Here is an 18,129-nt window from a genome sequence, read left to right as displayed (position 1 = left end):
GAAAATGGAGAGAAACCAAAAGTTTAAAGAGGACTACATTGCATTTATGGAAAAGCAGATAAGACAGGGACATGCCGAAAAAATCGTGAAAGATAACATCAATTATGGGAGAACTTGGTATATTCCTCATCATGGAGTGTACAACCCAAATAAGCCAAATAAGATACGTGTCGTCTTCGACTGTGCGGCAAAGTACCAAGGAATTGCGTTGAACGATGTGCTACTACAAGGCCCGGATCTTACAAATAGCTTAATTGGAGTTCTAGTAAGGTTCCGTCAAAATGAAATAGCTCTTATGTCCGATGTAGAAGGTATGTTTCTACAGGTTAAAGTTCCTGAACATGATCGGGATTTTATGAGATTCCTCTGGTGGGAAGACGGCAATATGGAGAATGAACCCAGCGTATATAGAATGACTTGCCATCTATTTGGAGCGACTTCTTCGCCGTCATGTGCGAATCTTGCTCTGCGGAGAACAGCTACAGATGTAGGTGAAAGATATCCTCAAGAGGTGGTGACAGCCATACAAAGAAACTTTTATGTAGATGATTGTTTGGTATCAGTTGAGACTGAAGCAAAGGGAATGGAACTAGCCAAAGGTCTAAGAGAATTATGCGCAGAAATTTAAGGATTTAGGCTGACCAAATGGATCAGCAATAGTAGAGCTGTATTGGAGTCAATCCCAATCAATGAACGAGCACCTGAATTTAAGACACTGGATTTAGATAATGGAGAGTTACCAAGCGAAAGAGCACTGGGTGTATGTTGGTCAGCAGAAACCGATAAGTTGGGCTTTGACATTAAGTTACCTGATAAACCAGCTACCCGACGCGGACTGCTCTCTGTGATAAGTTCTGTTTTCGATCCGCTAGGATTAGTCTCACCTTTCGTCCTTCCGGCTAAACTGATTCTGCAAGAATTATGTCGTAAAGGTTCCGGATGGGACGATAAAATTGATGAAGAAGTGGACTTCAGGCGATGGCAACAATGGCTTGATGAGCTAAAACGGCTACAAGAATGGAACATGCCTAGATGTTACATAAGTAAAGGTCTTGGAGAAATAGCTTCACGTCAGCTTCATGTATTCTCTGATGCAAGTGAGAAAGGATACGGAATGGCAGCATATATGAGATATGAGGACAAACAAGGTAAAGCTAGATGTTCGCTAGTGTTAGCCAGAAGCCGAGTTACTCCTTTGAAACATGTTACTGTACCAAGACTAGAGCTCACTGCCGCAACCATGGCTGTTCGTGTAACTAAGATGTTGCTAGATAAATTAGATGGAGTAGATGAGACTGTTTATTGGACAGATAGTCAAACTGTTCTGCGCTACCTTAACAATACCACCGCACGATTTAAGACATTCGTAGCAAATAGAGTGACTGCAATACTTGATGCCTCGAGCCCTACACAATGGAAATATGTACGCAGTGCTAATAATCCGGCTGATGAAGCATCACGTGGAATGAAAATCGATGAGTTTCTAAAAAATGATAGATGGACTCATGGTCCTGAGTTTCTACAGAAATCTTCCGTAGAATGGGAGAAGTGGCAAGAATCACCAGCCTTAAATGTGATACCACTTGACGATCCAGAGGTAAAAAGACAGGCTCATGCAGCAGTTGTAAATGAAACGCAATCTGCAATGTGTCGATTAGTTGAAAGGTACTCAAGTTTCCGAAAGCTGAAACGTGCTGTAGCATGGCTGTTGGCTATAAAAGGGAGACTACAGCAAAAGGTATTATTCAGGAAATCTGTAGAGAAGAAATATGAAAACGAACCTGCCTCTAAAGAAAAAACCGAGAAGGTTATGGCAGAAATAGAGAAGTTGAACGGACCACTTAATCACAGTCTAAACTTGCTACAACTTCAGGTTGCAGAGAAAGAAATAATCAATCATGAGCAGCAAAAATACTTCAAAAGGGAGATCCTTGCACTTAAAACAGGAAATAATGGTTTGATTGCCCGCGCAATGAGAGGCAGTGCGATACGCAAACTTGACCCGGTATGGGAAGATGATTTATTACGAGTTGGTGGTCGTTTGAACAAGTCAACCCTTGATGAGTACGCCAAGCACCAGTTAATAATACCTAAAGATTCACAGATTGCACAAGCTATGATAATCGACACCCATAAACAACTTGGCCACCTTGGAAGAAACTCAGTTTTATTTGAGCTGAGAAAAGGATATTGGATACCTGCAGCCGTGTCGGCTATCAAACACATAGTTACAAGGTGTATAACATGTCGTAAACAACATGCAAGAGTAGGAGAGCAAAAGATGGCAGATTTGCCGTCGGAACGTGTGACCCCAGATAAGCCTCCATTCGCGAACACTGGTATGGACGTGTTCGGTCCTTTTGAGATTAAAAGAGGAAGAAGTGTATTGAAAAGATATGGCCTGATTTTCACTTGTTTAAACTTACGGGCCATTCATTTGGAAGTTTTGCACACAATGAATACAGATTCTTGTTTGAATGCTATTAGAAGATTTGTGGCCAGAAGAGGAGAGGTCACGTGCATAAGAACCGACAATGGAACCAACTTTGTTGGTGCAGAGAAGCAATTAAAAGAATCCGTGAATTCTTGGAACCAAGCCAAAATTTAAACCTGGTGTCATCAGAAAAACATAGAGTGGAAGTTTAATCCACCCGCAGCCTCCCATTTTGGTGGGGTGTGGGAACGGCAGATTAGAACAGTTCGGCAGGTAATGAAGGGACTTCTTGCTGAACAAGCTATAAAGATGGATGATGAAGGGCTCTGTACCCTATTTTGTGAAATTGAATTAATTGTGAACAGCCGTCCATTGACTACTGTGTCAAGCTATCATGAAGATCTGAGTCCCATAACTCCAAACATGCTTCTGACCCAGCGGTCAACACAATCACTACCACCAGGCGTATTTGACAGAAAGGATGTTTACGCTAGACGGCGCTGGAAACAAGTTCAATACTTGAGCGATCTATTTTGGACAAGATGGCGAAAGGAATACCTACCAACATTACAGCAACGACAGAAGTGGTTGAATCCTCGTCGGAATTTTCAAGTAGACGATGTGGTGCTCATAGCTGATAACACATTACCGAGAAATTCATGGTCTTTAGCAAGAGTGATGGAAGTACGAAGAGATGCAAAGAACTTTGTTAGATCATGTGTTGTTAAGACTAAATCATCAGTATTCGAAAGACCTATAGCTAAATTATGTTTACTCTTAGAATCTGAGAAAATTGATTAGTTTTGTAATATGTTTGTTGAAACTTATACCATTTTTGAATGACCGATTCAGTTCTTTAGTAGATTTTGTAGTAGTTTAGTAATAGTTTAAATTAGTAAACTATTAAGGGGCCGGAATGTAGAAGCCATTGCTTCTAGTTTAATTAATATTGGGCAAAATATTTGGTTTTCTGTGGCAACCTATTGTAATATGAGGAGGTTGCATGGTAACATGCCTTTTTTGTGTGAAAAGGAAAGAAGACAGGATTTAAGAAGTTAGTTGGAGATTATAAGAGATAAATAGAGAGAGATTTTAGAAAGTTTTGTATAAATTACTGAACCATAAGCCAGGAAAAGTTTACAGAATTCGGTAAGCTCAATTCTCTTATCGAATATAGTCATTTTGTTGTGTTATTTGAGATGTTATTTATGGCTGGTACTTTCGGTAGGCTAGGCCTAGATAACTTTGTTTTAACTTTCAGGGACCATCTCATAAGTGAGATATACCCTGGGGTAGCACTAACATTTTATTTTGTTTAGCCATTTGGCGAAAGTCAAAGTATTTTTTTTAGTCAAATCAGTTTATCTATAGCCAAAATGGCTGAAGTCCAATTTTTTTATTTAGCCAAATGAATCGGTCATTAGCCAAAATTAAAAATTGTTGAAATATAATGGTAAAAACGTTTTAGTTAATTTATCTATGTCAATAGGTCTATACACTGTTCCCTGAACGTTTTTGTAAGGCATTTGGGGAAAGAGAGCCATGCCTAAATCACTGTATATTTGATTTAAAAAAATAATTGTTGTTGCATTTTATAATTTTATATGATCAAAACAAATTGTTTTTAATCATACAGCATTCATACAGTTATCAATTTAATAAGAAACATTTTACAGTTTTCTGAAATCCCCTGAACGCTATGTTATTTTTGTTTTTTACGCTTGGCTGGTGGCTTCCGTAACACGCGAAAATCCTAAGACTTTCACGGTCACCCACCGCTGCGCAGCGGGTGAATGTTTTTAAATTGGGTATGCTCAAGAGGTGCGAAAGTGCAGTAGCGCACGCCTAGGCCTACAAAATTATGTACGGTACGTCGTAGGCCTATATGCTAAAAATATTTCTAGCAAACGAACACTCGTATCGTTGTTGAACGTGCAGATAATATAGGCCAAAGCACAGGGAAAAGCCGTTTCTGTCGGGGGAGAAATTTATACCATCCCGGCTCGATTATTTATTACCCAACAACACAGAAGCCGGTGGCCGGCCTTGCTGTTTATATAGTCCGCAATAAATGCACGTGTGTGTTTAGCTAAATCCCCGTTAGACTCTACCATTTCCCGAATGTTGTTTTGTTTACTCTACTGACGCACTGCACGCACGAGGAAACTTTATTAAGGGTAAAATATGAAACTACACTATTGGAGACTAAAATGTATAACGCATAAATATTGATTTCGATAAGATCATTCATTGAAGATACTATGTTTTTTTTAATCTGAAAAGAACACCCTTATCGAAAAATAGACAATCCCGGTAAATAGCCGACCGTCGGCTGTCGAGTCGTCGATCGTTTGTGCAGCGCAACACGTGATAGTTTGAGTAGACTCCATCATCCATGTGTCGTGTAACGTCTGTTTCTCTGTGCAGTCTACCTCTGCTATCTCCATCATATTGAAATAACAAAGAGACGCCTGGTACAACGAAACAAGTTGACAAAAATGGAGCTTGAAGTAAACAACATGATAACGAACAAAATAAATGTTTGAAGATCGACAAATGGACCTTTTAGTTGGACTTTATGTTTTCGCCAAAATGATTATTTTATTATCTATTTTATCATCTGTCATAGCCAAAATGGCTAAAGTAGCCGTTTTATTTTTCGCCAATCTGGAAACGTTTTCGCCCATGGCGACTTGGCGATCGGCCAGTGCGAGCCCAGATACCTGTTGCTTCTATGAAAGCATAACAGTTTATATGCTTGTTTTTTGGTTAAATTGTTGTTTGAATAGCTAATATTTATGCTCATATTATAATAGTAATAGTAATACTGGACAACAATTATGCATTATTATAGAAGACTGTATTAATTGCAGTTGTTGCTGATGGATCAATGTTAATATTATCATTCTGTCAATTGTTTAAATAGGTCATGTTAAACCAGTTTAAATTAAGAACCAAGAACATTATAATTTATAGCTAACCATACTATTATGTCATTTTTATTGTTTCACAGTTAATCAACTCTATCACGGTATTGGTAAATAAAGACTTAAAGGAAGCATATAACCGTGTGATATTTCAATTCTCGACTCATATATTTCTCTGGACCCTCGACAGTAATAAGCATATTGATCAAAACATTAAGAAACTCAACAGTTCTTTTTAGAATTACATATGTAGTGTACTGCAAACTTCATATCAGCATCAACTATATTTTAAATTAAGTTTAATAATTCAATAATTTTGCTATTTTTGCAATGTAAGATTAAGGTTAAAACACAGAATTAATGCCAACTGTTGATGCCTGGGACGTCCCATCAAAAGCAATTGAGTTCGCTGTAGGAATCCCCAGGGTCTAGCATGTGTGATGTACGTGTTATTGTCTGTATTGTAAAATCCAGAATAAATTGAATTGAACTGTTTTACATATTTAGTGTTTTCAGATTACTCTGAACTCAAGCCCACCAGTCACCACAGATTGGATGATTCAGACAGTGGAAGTGGCTATAATACACCTGTCAAGAAGAAGATTAAAAACAAAATGAGAAACCAGGTATTTTATTATTGTTATCCTTATGACTTGTAATAAATAGATACACAGTGATCTAAGTTGAGAAGTGTTTTATTCAAGTTCAAAACAGGTCCTCTCTCTCCAAGAGCAAATCAACAACTCTTACCTCTAAGTGTTCTTACCTTTAAGTGAATCAGGAGGCAAGTTAGTTAGTACTCGTATTGACTGCCTCCTCTAGTACGTTCCATTTGTCTATGATTCTTGTGTCAATATTAGTACAGTACTTGCCACTGTCTGGCTGTCTCCTTTTAGAAAGAAGTATGCAGGTAAACAAGCTATCTAGGTCAGCCCAGACATGCTGCTTTTAAACAAGTTACAATATGAGCGTTTGTTTTTAATAACATGACATTATCATGCACTTTAAAACCAAATTCTGTATTTTTAACACATTTACACTCACTCACAATTTGCCTATAATATTTCTAGTGATGCATATTTACCTTTTTTAAAACATTTTTGTTTTGCATTTATTTTCAACTCCACTCAAATGAGACTTATATAAAATAGTTTGTTGGCAATCTATTGCACTTGCTGTTGGATGAGTATGGCATTTATTATTTGTATTTAATTCTATTGTTTTCATTTTTTGTTTTTAGAATGGGGAATTACCTTGTAAAAGTAGTGAAAAAGTAAAGGATAAACTAAAAGACGATCTACCAGATTGTAACCTAGAAAAGTCAGATATAACCGCACAAAATGGTCTACGATTCGTATCCTTCGATGCCACTCTTGTTAGAATTGGAAGCAAAGAATATACATCTTGTACAAGTGTTGACTTTCAATGGAATAAAATAGTTTTGAATTTGAACGGTAAGTTAAAAAGAAAATTTGATTCGTCAAACACATAAAACAGGAAGAGGAGCAGGAACAGGAGTGCCTCTATATTATTTACTATTTACCGGTGGGTGAGGCAAGTCTTTTAGATTGCCTTGACATCGCCATTTTAAAAATGCCTTCTAAGCAACAAACTTTTGCTCTTTTTTCATGATTAATTCTGTATGGATTTTTGGAGTATGTGTTTTTATGTTCTGTCTTTACCTAAAAGTTTGACATTGCCATTGTAAAAATGCCTTCTAAGCAACAAACTTTAGCCCTTTTTTTCATGATTAATTCTGAGTTGCCTCCATTTTGATGTTCTGTCTAAAGCTCTGTCTACACTATCAAACTTTATGTGACAAACAAATGTGATGTGCCGATATATGGACATGATGATGTCATATCACTACCACATTTGGGCAAATCACACTTTTTTTGTCAAACTAGTTTGATAGTGTAGACAGAGCTTTATACCTAAAGGTTTAAAAATTATAGCAAAGAAGATTTTTTCTACATACTGTACACAGTTGACGTGCTATGATCTTTTCAATATTGTTTTAACTATGCCTAGCAAAGTGAATTTCCATTTTAAATGGACCAATAACATGTCTTGAATCTTTAATTCTTACAGATACCTTGTCACTTATGCAACTAGAGCTGAAGACAGTTGATTTGGTGTCGTGCGTATATTACACATGTGGTCCAAAGTTCTCTATGTTTTTTCAAACAGTTCCAGCTGTAGGTCTTAATATTAGAAGTAGGTTAAAGATGAATAAAACTAGCTGGTACGATCCAGGAAGCTCAGGTAAGAATACAGTTGTGCTGGATCACCTAGAGCCAGATATATAAAAGTGAACAACAACAACAATGAAAGATTAGTCTGTGTTCACACTCCTCCTTTCCTTGATCATAGTAATTTTCTTTTCTTTATCATTATTTTAAAATACATATTATGTAAGGTGTTAATACAAGATTAAAATACTTTATTGCAGATCCAACAAAAAAGACAATCAATATACATGCCAAATTAACAGAGAATGAAATTGCACAAATAAGAAAACTTATCGAATCTTATCAAGTCACAAATAAGGGTAAGAATCATTATGTACTAGTTGCTTTATTAGAAAATTAAGTTTACATAAGTACATTAGTATAACTGAAGGCCACAAATAATTTGGGAAATGAAGATTTATTTTGTCTTTTCAAGATCTGCAATGTCTGTGAAGTTGGTTACTAGTTCCTAGTTCCTAGTTCCTTATTCAAATTCAATTAAAGGGACAGTCACAAATATTTAAAAAAAACAGATTTTAATACGTAATAACTGTCTAATTGAGTTGATATTGCACCAACATGTTAGCCTTGACCTCCTCTACTTCTTCCGGTCAAAGTTTAATAACATTTTATGCATTTACGCCCTCTACGGCGAATAAGTAACTAGCTTTTACGAACGTTATAACACTTGACCTGCTTAATTTTTTCAAAATATTTTGGTATGAATCGATCACCCTTGACCTACTCTATCATTTGCCTCCCCAGTTCCGCGAACTTTTTTGCATCTTCGCCCTCTACAGCGAATAAGTAACTGGCTTTACGAACGTTATAACACTTGACCTGCTTAATTTTTTCAAAATATTTTTGTATGGATCGATCAACCTTGACCTACTTTACCATTTGCCACTCCAGTTCCGCGAACTTTTTTGCATCTTCGCCCTCTACGACGAATAAGTAACTGGCTTTACGAACGTTATAACACTTGACCTACTTAATTTTTTCAAAATATTTTGGTATAGATCGATCACCCTTGACCTTTTTTATCATTTTCCACCCCAGTTCCGCGAACTTTTTTGCGTCTACGCCCTCAACGGTGAATAAGTAACTGGCTTTTACGAACGTTATAACACTTGACCTATATATTTTTTTCAAAATATTTTGGTATTAATCGATCACCCATGACCTACTTTACCATTTGCCACCCCAGTTCCGCGAACTTTTTGGCATCTACGCCCTCTACGACGAATAAGTAACTGGCTTTACGAACGTTATAACACTTGACCTACTTAATTTTTTCAAAATATTTTGGTATGAATCGATCACCCTTGACCAACTCTACCATTTGCCACTCCAGTTCCGCGAACTTTTTTGCGTCTACGCCCTCTACGGTGAATAAGTAACTGGCTTTACGAACGTTATAACACTTGACCTACTTAATTTTTTCAAAATATTTTGGTATGGATCGATCACCCTTGACCTACTTTACCATTTGCCACCCCAGTTCCGCGAACTTTTTTGCATCTTCGCCCTCTACGGCGAATAAGTAACTGGCTTTACGAACGTTATAACACTTGACCTGCTTAATTTTTTCAAAATGTTTTTGTATGGATCGATCAACCTTGACCTACTTTACCATTTGCCACCCCAGTTCCGCGAACTTTTTTGCATCTTCGCCCTCTACGACGAATAAGTAACTGGCTTTACGAACGTTATAACACTTGACCTACTTAATTTTTTCAAAATATTTTGGTATAGATCGATCACCCTTGACCTTTTTTATCATTTTCCACCCCAGTTCCGCGAACTTTTTTGCGTCTACGCCCTCAACGGCGAATAAGTAACTGGCTTTTACGAACGTTATAACACTTGACCTATATATTTTTTTCAAAATATTTTGGTATTAATCGATCACCCTTGACCTACTTTACCATTTGCCACCCCAGTTCCGCGAACTTTTTGGCATCTACGCCCTCTACGACGAATAAGTAACTGGCTTTACGAACGTTATAACACTTGACCTACTTAATTTTTTCAAAATATTTTGGTATGAATCGATCACCCTTGACCTACTCTACCATTTGCCACTCCAGTTCCGCGAACTTTTTTGCGTCTACGCCCTCTACGGTGAATAAGTAACTGGCTTTACGAACGTTATAACACTTGACCTACTTAATTTTTTCAAAATGTTTTGGTATGGATCGATCAACCTTGACCTACTTTACCATTTGCCACCCCAGTTCCGCGAACTTTTTTGCATCTTCGCCCTCTACGGCGAATAAGTAACTGGCTTTACGAACGTTATAACACTTGACTTACTGAATTTTTTTTTAATAGTTTGGTATGAATCGATCACCCTTGACCTACTCTACCATTTGCCACCCAGTTCCGCGAACTTTTTTTGCGTCTACGCCCTCTACGGCGAATAAGTAACTGGCTTTTACGAACGTTATAACACTTGACCTACTTAATTTTTTCCAAATAGTTTTTGCATCGACGCCCTCTACGGCCAATAATTAATTTGTTATGGGTAGATGACCCTTGACTACTTTACCATTTGCCAAACTAGTTCCGCGAACTTTTACCTATGTCCTTTTACGGCGAATTCATTTTAGTTTTGTTTTGACTTGTTACGATTCTAGAAGATAATTTCTGAAGCAAACACAAATACAACAGTTTGTTTAAAAACGATAACCACAAGTTATTTATTCCGTTTTATTCATTAACACTTTTCAACACAAGTAGAACATGACTACCTGAAATTAAAACAGCATTTAAAGTAGGCTCTATCGTAGTATATAAACTAAGAACTGATAAATAACTTCTTACGTCAACATGTGACGACACACTGCATAGTCATTCAATACCACCCCACTTCAATAAATGTTATGCCGGGCTAATTTTTCTCGTTAATTGCAACAGTTGCAATCGATCCCAATGTAATATCTTTTTAAACTTGCTTACAGTACCCATTCTATAAAAGCGCACAAACCAAATCTGAACTGACGGTTTTGTTAAATGTCATTACAGCAACTGTTACTTAAAAACAGTTTACACTACCTTATAACAGCAAAATTAACATATTATTCATTAATACTGTTACCGTTAATATTAAAAAGCGCACAATCTTCATTGAGTGATAATAGTCGTTTAAACACAATATACAGTAATATTTTTAAAACTATATTTGTAGTACCCGTCTATACCTCACAAACTAAACAATTGGGTGAAATAGTGTTTGAAAAACGGTTTAGGCTTATAGACTTTATAACAACAAAATTAACATATTGTGAAATATGCCTTAACCTTTAATGTGAAACATATTCATTAATAATCCTTTATTAATTAACAATTAAAAAGCGCACATTCCCTGGGTGATGAAAGCTGTTTTAAAAACAATACAATAATTGTAATGTAACGAATGTAATGTAAGTAGCTGAAATAATTTTTTATTTAACAATTTAAATATGCCTATTACTACTCTTTCATAACTTATATAACATTATACAATAATTTCTTTCAAAACTGTCAAAAGCAATTTTTTTTCCCATTGCATTTTGTTTCCTAGGTAATATGATGTAGGAAGATAATTGTATCTAAATGTTAAGCATCACATTAAGTTGTTTAAATGGTGTTCTTACGCATATCGTTTATGGCATAAATGTCTTTTATTATAAAATCTATAAATTACTAAATGTTTTACCACTGTAGACCTAGAATGTTTGAACAAATCTCTGAATTAAAAATCACCCACATAGGCCTACAATGACATCATCTTACAGTACCCATCTATAAGCGCACAAAAAAAACAAAGCTGAACTAATGTGGATTTTTTAAATTTCATATCAACTGTTACCTGAAACATATTCATTAATAATCCTTTATTAATTAACAATTCAAGCGCACATTAGTCCTTGAGTGATAATAGTCGTTTTAAACACAATACAAACAATATTTTTTAAACTATATTTTCTACAGTACCCGTCTATATAAGCGCACAAAAATAAATGTTGAAATAATGTTTTTAAAAAATACCTGAAAACGGTTTAGGCTAATAGACTTTATAATATCAAAATTAAGATATTCATTAATAATCCTTTAACCATTAATATTGCCAATTAAAAAGCACATATTCTTCCATGAGGTATAAAAGTTGTAAAGAGAATACAACAATTTTGATCGAAAGTAATTTTTTTAACTAAGTTGTTTTACCTAATACATTACCCATTATAGTGTACAAAGAAAACAATTATGTGAAATAATGTTATTTCTACAATGTCATTACAGCAACTGAAAACAGTTTATATACTTTATAATAGCAAAATTAACATATTCATGATTAATCCCATGGGCCTATAAATTGTATAGGTACATGATAATCCTTTATCCGCTAATTAATTAAAAATCGCACATTCTTCCCTGGGTGATAAAAGTTGTTTTAAAAACAATACAATAATTGTAATGTAACGAATGTAATTTTAAACTATAGGCCTAAGTAGCTGGAAATACAGTATTTGTTATTTACCAATTTAAATATTATTCTTTCATAACTTATATAACATTAGGCTATACAATAATTTCTTTCAAAACTGTCAATTGCATTTGTTACCCAAGTTATGATGTAGGAAGATAATTGTATCTAAATGTTAAGCATCACATTAAGTTGTTTAAATGGTGTTCTTACGCATATCGTTTACGGCATAAATATCTTTCATTATAAAATCTATAAATTACTAAATATTTTACCGCTGTAGACCTACAATGTTTGTACAAATCTCTGAATTAAAATCACCCACATACAATGACATTGTTCATCTCTCATATGTGATTCATATTTGTTAAAAAAATAACCTTGATATTAAAAAATGAATATATGACTAAACTTTCGTATTGATACATCTAAATCAAGTTGAAGCACTAATCTATTGGCTACTGTATTGTCTGATCGTTATATTTGCTGTTAAACCTGAACTAGAATTAAATGTTCTGGAACACAATCCTTTACATATCTACCTTCATATTGTTTTAATTTGCCTTGAAGACCGTCATAGTATAACCATCCATGTTCTTGAGATTGGATAACACTTACAAAATGTCCTGGTCTGTGCATAGTAACTCCAACAAGTCGGAATGTACATCCTCTGATAATCAATGTGTCGGCATAATCAAGTACATTATTCGACAGATACTCATTTGAAACGAGGTCACTAATCGGAATAACTATTATCACAGGAAGGGGACGAAAAATATGTCTGGAATACGTTCGCACACCAGCACAATAATATCCCATTCTGGAAAAACAGATGAATCAATATATATTTTTATAAATTACATTATTTATCAGTATCATGTTAATTTATATAGTGAATATAATAAAGTAATTATACAAACACAAATTGCAATTATTACAGTAACATAAAAATTGTTTAAACTTACTCAGTTTTTCCAGTTTCCAATATTGTTTTCTCTTCGGTAAAGAAGTTGGTTTCTGGTTGACTGTTGCCTTCGAATGAAGCACTGCATCGTGTTGGTTGGGGGTTTAGCCAGTCGGTTACCATATGCTCAATGTCTGTTTCTTCTTCCTTGTCAGGTGTTTGAACTCTGCAAATTATTGTTTGATTATTTAAATAAATAAATAACAACTGTTATGAACAATAATAAGCACGGTAAACCATTATTTCCACAACCTACACTTTATTTTAATTCATCTATAGTCATGTTTGTTGCAATCAGGGTGTTTCGCAATACAGTATGCATTATATCATCAAAAATTATGATTATCATTTGAAAATTAAATCTAAATTTGATCAAAATTCATATTATTGCATTTATATTACATCATGCTCTACATACCCAATAGCAATTCCTTTAGTATTCTTCTCTCTGTACGGATGCGGACACTGTTTGTTTGAGCACTTGCTCTTCACAGTTGTCTGCAACATGTTCGAAACATGTTTGGCGAAAATTTCGTATTCACTCCCATAGCAGTTTAGTCCTTTCTTTAGTTCACCTTCAGTAAATGATGTTAACCACGTGAATTTGGCCTCTGAGAAATGCTTCTCTGACATTAGAAGGCAGCAGGTAAGGATGTGTTGTACGACAGTTGTGTCTGATTGGCGTTCCAAGTGATTTTTAAATGCATCGTACTGGATGTAGGCCATGTATATGATTGTAAGGAAGTTGTCTACAGTGCATGTATTACTAAGTTGTACACCTTGTACTCTTCCACCCCATCGTGGTACTGCTGGTAGTCTGTCGTTGACTGTTTTTGTCGACTGCTTTGGGTGGAACACATTTGTTCGGCCCTTTCGTCTCTTTTTTTGCCAACCGTCTTCATCATTTCCCTTACTGGTTATGTTGTCTTTTTTTCTCTTATACTGTCTCATTCCCGGATAACAATCTCCTTTTTCGGCTTCCGTATCTACGTTTCCCTTTTCATTCTTTTTGTCATCCATACTATCCTCATCGTATTCATCATTTCTCTTACTGGTTATGTTGTCTTTTTTTCTCATATACTGTCTCATTCCCGGATAACAATATCCTTTTTCGGTTTCAGTACCTACGTTTCCTCTTTCTTTCTTTTTATCATCCATACTATCCTCATCGTCTTCATCATTTCTCTTACTGGTTATGTTGTCCTTTTTTCTCTTATACTGTCTCATTCCCGGATAACAATCTCCTTTTTCGGTTTCAGTATCTACGTTTCCTCTTTCTTTCTTTATATCATCCATACTATCCTCATCGTCTTCATCATTTCTCTTACTGGTTATGTTGTCCTCTTTTCTCATATACTGTCTCATTCCCGGATAACAATATCCTTTTTCAGTTTCAGTATCTAGGCTTCCTCTTTCTTTCTTTTTATCATCCATACTATCCTCATCGTCTTCATCATTTCTCTTACTGGTTATGTTGTCCTTTTTTCTCATATACTGTCTCATTCCCGGATAACAATATCCTTTTTCAGCTTCATTATCTAGCCTTCTTCTTTCTTTCTTTTTAACATCCATACTATCCTCATCGTCTTCATCATTTCTCTTACTGGTTATGTTGTCTTTTTCGTTGACTGTTTTTGTTGACTGCTTTGGGTGGAACACATTTGTCCGGCCCTTTCGTCTCTTTTTTTGCCAACCTTCTTTGCTTAGATTTATTGAAATGCTTTCTTGTGTCTTTTTCTTAACATTTCTTACATTAGGGAAATTTCCTTCACGGATCCTGCCCTTTATGGTACCCTTTAAGGTAGCAATGAACGAGCCGGGTCGCTTAAAGCATTGCTTTCGTAAGACGTCAACTTTTATAGATTTAAACCATCCCTCGACAGGTGCGTTTGTATCTCTAGTTGTGATACTGTTTGATTTCACATTAATACTTAGAAGCAGTCCACTCCACAATGGGTATATTGGCATTATATCGTTTATTAAAATCCCAATAAATCCTGGACATTTCAGATCATTTGTCTTCTTTTCATTATGAAGCAGTGGGCATGATGTACTTTGCACGACATTGTCGTAAATTTCATCGAATACTACAGTAAATGGGACACTTCGCGAATGGTTTTATTGTCAAATCCAACGTTTTCTTCTTCCTTTAAGAGGTTTTGCAGGCCCTCTTGTTTGCAGCTACTCTCTTCTTCGTCTTCTATTATGTTTTTACCAAACTGTTTTTCCAGCCTTCGATGTGCCTTCACGAACTGTGTACCTTTACTGCTTGAAAGAAAGACAATGCAAACATTGTGAAATATGTTTAATGCCTCGTCAGTTTGTGTAGAGTTTTGAAGAAGTGCGAAACATTGCAGTGCAAAGACCTTGATGGAAGATGATACCGGTATTAATTTAGACATTTTTCTCGAAATGGTCTTGATCATGTGTGCCGCACAGAGATGGACAGTTGTAAACGAGTCCACAAATATGTCTGTTTTACTTTTGGTGGAAATGTCGTATGCGGTCCTGAGATATGACTTAATGTTCATAAGATTGAAGACAGAAAGTGCACTCTGAATTAGTGCAAAACTGTAATCCGTTTCAACTTTACGAACATGAATATGACGACCAGTAAGGGTTACAGCACGTTTGACGTGACCTAAGAAATGAGAGATATTTGGTATTGTGTGATCGCTTGTGAGCATGTCGGCAACAGAAACAGCTGGAACTTTATCTGCCTGTCTTATTACACATGAGTACAACAAAGGAATCTTTTGATGTGGGATTTTGCTTATAATCGATCCAGTTGCGTCTAAGTAGATATCTAGTTGGTGATTTGTAGATAATTTGCGTATTACATTTATTTGCTCATCACAATAGAGAAATACAGTAAATGGATCTGCAGCCACATATTGTATGTAATCACTATTATCTTTGGTGTATGCTTCTTTCAAAAGTAATATCTCTTGAATGTTATCACGGTGAAGTGTTTCCCGCTGAATTGATTCAGATAATATTTTTCTTAGTACTGGCAGGTTTTGACATTCAGTGAAATTCCCAGCCTTTAAAGCTTCTATAGGCATGTTCGACAAAGACGAATAATAATGATTAATTGTCCCATCCTTCAACAATCTATCGGCAAGCTCTTGTCGTCGTTTCCCTGTAACTTGGCGTTTATTGATGTCACTGCCACTGTGGGATATTTCTCCGTTTATTGTGCACTGCATGGTAATAGGTTCGTTGTCTTTGGGTTGTATTTCTATTTGAAAGAGAAATGTCCCACTGCATTGGTCTCCTTTGCACACCGCTTTTCCTGTAAAAAAATTGCATGACTGTTTTCTACTACGTACAGATTTTACACGGTTGTACTTGAACGCCAAAACACATTTTGGAAATGCAGAACTAACTTTTTCGTATAGGATATCAGTCCAAGGACCAACGAGCTTTCTTTGACCTGAAGAATATTCACTTGGTTTTATTGAATTCCAATCCTCTCTGCTTATAGTTAGTATAATTTTATCAACAGCAGAAGCAATTTCATCATCATTTTCGTGTTCTTCATTGGTACTTGTCTGTAAATCATTATCCTCATCGTCTTCATCATTTCTCTTACTGGTTATGTTGTCCTTTTTTCTCATATACTGTCTCATTCTCGGATAACAATATCCTTTTTCAGCTTCATTATCTAGGCTTCCTATTTCTTTCTTTTTATCATCCATACTATCCTCATCGTCTTCATCATTTCTTTTACTGGTTATGTTGTCCTTTTTTCTCATATACTGTCTCATCCCCGGATAACAATATCCTTTTTCAGCTTCAGTATCTAGGCTTCCTCTTTCTTTCTTTTTATCATCCATACTATCCTCATCGTCTTCATCATTTCTCGTACTGGTTATTTTGTCCTTTTTTCTTATATACTGTCTCATTCCCGGATAACAATATCCTTTTTCGGCTTCATTATCTAGGCTTCCTCTTTCTTTCTTTTTATCATCCATACTATCCTCATCGTCTTCATCATTTCTCGTACTGGTTATTTTGTCCTTTTTTCTCATACTGTCTCATTCCCGGATAACAATATCCTTTTTCGGCTTCATTATCTAGGCTTCCTCTTTCTTTCTTTTTATCATCCATACTATCCTCATCGTCTTCATCATTTCTCTTACTGGTTATGTTGTCCTTTTTTCTCATATACTGTCTCATTCCCGGATAACAATCTCCTTTTTCAGCTTCATTATTTAGGCTTCTTCTTTCTTTCTTTTTATCATCCATACTATCCTCATCGTCTTCATCATTTCTCGTACTGGTTATTTTGTCCTTTTTTCTCATATACTGTCTTATTCCCGGATAACAATCTCCTTTTTCAGCTTCATTATCTAGGCTTCTTCTTTCTTTCTTTTTATCATCCATACTTTCCTCATCGTCTTCATCATTTCTCTTACTGGTTATGTTGTCTTTTTTTCTCTTATACTGTATCATTCCCGGATAACAATCTCCTTTTTCAGCTTCATTATATTGGCTTCTTCTTTCTTTCTTTTTATCATTCATACTATCCTCATCGTCTTCATCATTTCTCTTACTGGTTATGTTTTCCTTTTTTCTCTTATACTGTCTCATTCCCGGATAACAATCTCCTTTTTCAGCTTCAGTATCTAGGCTTCTTCTTTCTTTCTTTTTATCATTCGTACTATCCTCATCGTCTTCATCATTTCTCTTACTGGTTATGTTTTCCTTTTTTCTCTTATACTGTCTCATTCCCGGATAACAATATCCTTTTTCGGCTTCATTATCTAGGCTTCTTCTTTCTTTCTTTTTATCATCCATACTATCCTCATCGTCTTCATCATTTCTCTTACTGGTTATGTTGTCTTTTTTTCTCATATACTGTCTCATTCCCGGATAACAATCTCCTTTTTCGGTTTCAGTATCTACGTTTCCTCTTTCTTTCTTTTTATCATCCATACTATCCTCATCGTCTTTATCATTTTTCTTACTGGTTATGTTGTCCTTTTTTCTCTTATTCTGTCTCATTCCCGGATAACAATATCCTTTTCCAGCTTCATTATCTAGGCTTCTTCTTTCTTTCTTTTTATCATCCATACTTTCCTCATCGTCTTCATCATTTC

At 35.5% G+C, this 18,129-nt stretch overlaps 3 protein-coding genes across 3 annotated transcripts in view; 2 read left to right on the top strand and 1 right to left on the bottom strand.

Moving 5' to 3' along the window:
* Positions 1-18,129, bottom strand: part of LOC144847586 (3-oxoacyl-[acyl-carrier-protein] reductase FabG-like) — an 88,468-nt gene that overhangs the window by 49,925 nt on the left and 20,414 nt on the right. The gene's annotated exons all lie outside the window — the stretch shown is intronic.
* Positions 5-2,608, top strand: LOC144848909 (uncharacterized). Its single transcript, XM_078705861.1, has 2 exons — positions 5-599; positions 630-2,608. Exons 1-2 carry the CDS (start codon positions 5-7, stop codon positions 2,606-2,608), a joined length of 2,574 nt encoding a protein of 857 aa, XP_078561987.1.
* LOC144848908 (uncharacterized) lies at positions 5,795-7,953 on the top strand. Its single transcript, XM_078705860.1, has 5 exons — positions 5,795-5,819; positions 5,869-5,987; positions 6,602-6,815; positions 7,453-7,626; positions 7,814-7,953. The coding sequence occupies exons 1-5, from the start codon at positions 5,795-5,797 to the stop codon at positions 7,951-7,953; spliced, it is 672 nt and encodes a 223-aa protein (XP_078561986.1).

The sequence above is a fragment of the Antedon bifida genome, chromosome 7 (genome assembly GCF_963402885.1).
Source record: "Antedon bifida chromosome 7, ecAntBifi1.1, whole genome shotgun sequence".
Classification (NCBI taxonomy): domain Eukaryota; kingdom Metazoa; phylum Echinodermata; class Crinoidea; order Comatulida; family Antedonidae; genus Antedon; species Antedon bifida.
Note: the sequence above shows the minus strand (reverse complement) of the source record. Positions and strands in the feature narration are given on the sequence as shown.

Coding starts and splice junctions, on each gene's coding strand:
- LOC144848908 (XM_078705860.1), top strand. CDS start 5,795: ATGTGTGATGTACGTGTTATTGTCT. Junction 5,988..6,601: donor AAAACAAAATGAGAAACCAG/GTATTTTATTAT, acceptor TTTTGTTTTTAG/AATGGGGAATTACCTTGTAA. Junction 6,816..7,452: donor AATAGTTTTGAATTTGAACG/GTAAGTTAAAAA, acceptor TAATTCTTACAG/ATACCTTGTCACTTATGCAA.
- LOC144848909 (XM_078705861.1), top strand. CDS start 5: ATGGAGAGAAACCAAAAGTTTAAAGAGGACTACATTGCATTTATGGAA. Junction 600..629: donor GGGAATGGAACTAGCCAAAG/GTCTAAGAGAAT, acceptor CAGAAATTTAAG/GATTTAGGCTGACCAAATGG.